This window comes from Notothenia coriiceps, unplaced genomic scaffold (genome assembly GCF_000735185.1).
Source record: "Notothenia coriiceps isolate Sejong01 unplaced genomic scaffold, NC01 NC01_scaffold00035120, whole genome shotgun sequence".
Taxonomy (NCBI): Eukaryota; Metazoa; Chordata; class Actinopteri; order Perciformes; family Nototheniidae; genus Notothenia; species Notothenia coriiceps.
Genome location: NW_011367821.1, coordinates 1 through 2,564, shown reverse-complemented (window position 1 = coordinate 2,564; position 2,564 = coordinate 1). Strand labels below are relative to the sequence as shown.

Sequence of the window (2,564 nt, the reverse complement as noted above, 5' to 3'; positions counted from 1 at the left end):
GATTAAATAAAAAGCAGAGACATAAAATGTTAATCATTAGCTTTAGAGGGTTTGGTCACTAGGAAGGCTTTCACTTTTACAAAAAGTCACAGACAAATTATTCACAGTGTTTCTGAACTTTGTGCCAGGCAAGCTGATTTACACACAAACATTAAACATTAGATAAATCAACCCTTTAACCTCACCTTGCAAATAAAGCACTATTCAGAAACTGACCTGGTCGATATTCAGTGACTCCAGGCCCAACACTCTCTACGATGCCAGCTGCCTCGTGCCCGAGGACTGTTGGGAAGCCGTCCTTATGCTTATTCTCAAAAAGTTGGTAAAGGTCCGAATGGCACACTGCAGTGGCCACAATCTGAAGAAATATGCCAAATTAGTTTTTCGTCTCAAATATTAGTTTCAAGTCTTTTCAAAACAACATTTTGCAAACTGTGGATCCATTCAGGGTTATGGTTGGGGTTATAAAAGCAGGCTATGCTTAGGGGTATGGCATTATTGTGTTGAACAAGCCCTACCACAGCATTGGTGTAGTAAAGAACCATAAAGACACTGCTGTGAATTTCTGCTAGTTACTACATGTAGTTTTTAGGCATGTTTTTGGCTGGTCCAATTACCATCACAATTTCAATGACTTTAATCACGGATGCACCTTATTAACTTAGCTAAATAGCTCACTTTAGCTGGTAATTTAGTGTTGGTTTTGCTTATAATACGTGTCCTTCCCCACTTATGCTCACAGAAAACTCAAGGCTTCAAACAGTAGTCCAAAACCAGTGGGTGACATTATGGCCACTACTTTTTAAAGTCTATGTTAAAAACACGCTTCTTCTTCGTAGTACTAGATAAAGTGAGGCTGCTGCAGAGAAGAGAAGTAATTACACACCATGAGTTCATGTGTTTTTTCTGATAGTGGACGCTTCTCACCTTGATGCGGACCTCGTTGTCCTGGGGTGGGGCGACCTCTATATCCTCTATCACCAAAGGCTTGTTGGACTCCCAGGACACTGCTGCCTTGCATCTGATGACCTACAGGGCACGATATTAAATTAACGAGTACTGTATATGTATGTAACTTTCAACAACCTACAGTTCTTTCATGTTAGTCACAATTATTCTTTGGACATAATGCATGACATTCTCGAAGAGGTTGCTCAGTTCGAGATGAAGTTACTTTTCAAGTTTCTGTCAGAAAATCTTTTGTCAAAATCTGATCTGCTCTCTAGAATTTATGCTTTTGACTATCCTCAATTCCATTCAGAAACATCTGATAATGGAACATCATGACTTGTTCAAACAGCTGTATCCACATAGAAACCTAATTCCAAACATCACTATCCAGCTTGTATTAGCAAAATAGGACCCCTGATAAATATGTGGAGCATGAGATTTGAAGCAAAACACAAAAACTTCAAAAACATCACCAAATCACTTGCCAAAAAACATCAAATGTCCATAGGATATCATTGGGATACCTCACCTTTAAACCATTTTGCATATGGACCACTGAAACCATTTCATTTGGATGAGGAAAGTGAGAGGTTTTCTCAAGCTCTGCATGCTGCTGTCCCAAAAGACATCTTCTCTACTAATTGGGTTACAATCAGTGGGACAGAGTACAGGACAGGACTAGTCATTTGCATTGAGGTTGAGGATGGAATGCCTGTTTTTTGCAAAATAAACAAGGTCCTTTTAGTTGATAGTGCTATCTACTTCCTTGTGAAAAAGCTTGTGGTTGACAATTTTAGTGAACATTTTCAAAAGTATTTGAAAGTGATGAAAAAGATGTAATCAAAGCAGAAAGCCTTGTAATATATAAGCCCTTTGACTTACATATGCTCATGTTGGAGATGAGAGCGAATATGTCGTGCCTTTGTTTTATTTTTAAATGTGCATATACTGTATAGTTGTGTACATAAACTAGTCCTCTCTGTTTGTCACATGTCCTGACCAGTTGTCAGTTGTTTCTTGTGTGCATTATGCTGTGCTGGATAGAGCGGAGAGATACATTATCTGTAACATGTTTACAACGCCTGTTAAGTGCAGATACTGTAATTTTTGCAATAAAAAAGGACAACATTGAGAGTTTGTAATGATTTATTAAATATTCTTAAGTCTTGTGGAAGTCAACAAATGTATCTAAATGTAAATAGAGCTAATAGATTTAACCTATAGAGATTGTGTTTTTCTTATAGTAACAATTATTTGTGTGTACAGTGCATAGATTAATATTGTAAAATAATACCATTTCAGATATAAAACACTGAAGGTTCAAAATTAACACTCACAGTGCAGGGGAATAACACCATTTAGTGTTAAAAATACACTTTCCTGTGTAATTGAACAACTTTCTAAATTGTATAAATCAACACTCCCAGTGTAAAGCAATAACACAATTTAGTGTTAAAAATGGTTATAAAACAACACTGTCAGTGTTAGATAATTAACACTATTAAAGAGTTAAAATATTAACACTTTCCAAAGTGTAACTTTAACTCCCAATTGGTGAGGATTATATAAACACCAAGTAAGTGTTGATTTTAACTCTATAAGAGTTAAATGAA

General features: G+C 36.4%; 1 protein-coding gene across 1 annotated transcript; it reads right to left on the bottom strand.

Annotated features, from left to right (window-relative positions):
• Positions 1 to 216: 216 nt before the first annotated feature.
• LOC104962617 (alcohol dehydrogenase 1-like) lies at positions 217 to 1,560 on the bottom strand (the record flags this gene model as incomplete). The annotated part of the gene is made up of 3 exons (XM_010791069.1): positions 1,481 to 1,560; positions 928 to 1,029; positions 217 to 358 (listed from the first exon to the last, which is right to left on the bottom strand). Coding segments are annotated over exons 1-3 (280 nt in total), but the record flags the coding sequence as incomplete, so codon positions are not given.
• Positions 1,561 to 2,564: the final 1,004 nt, after the last annotated feature.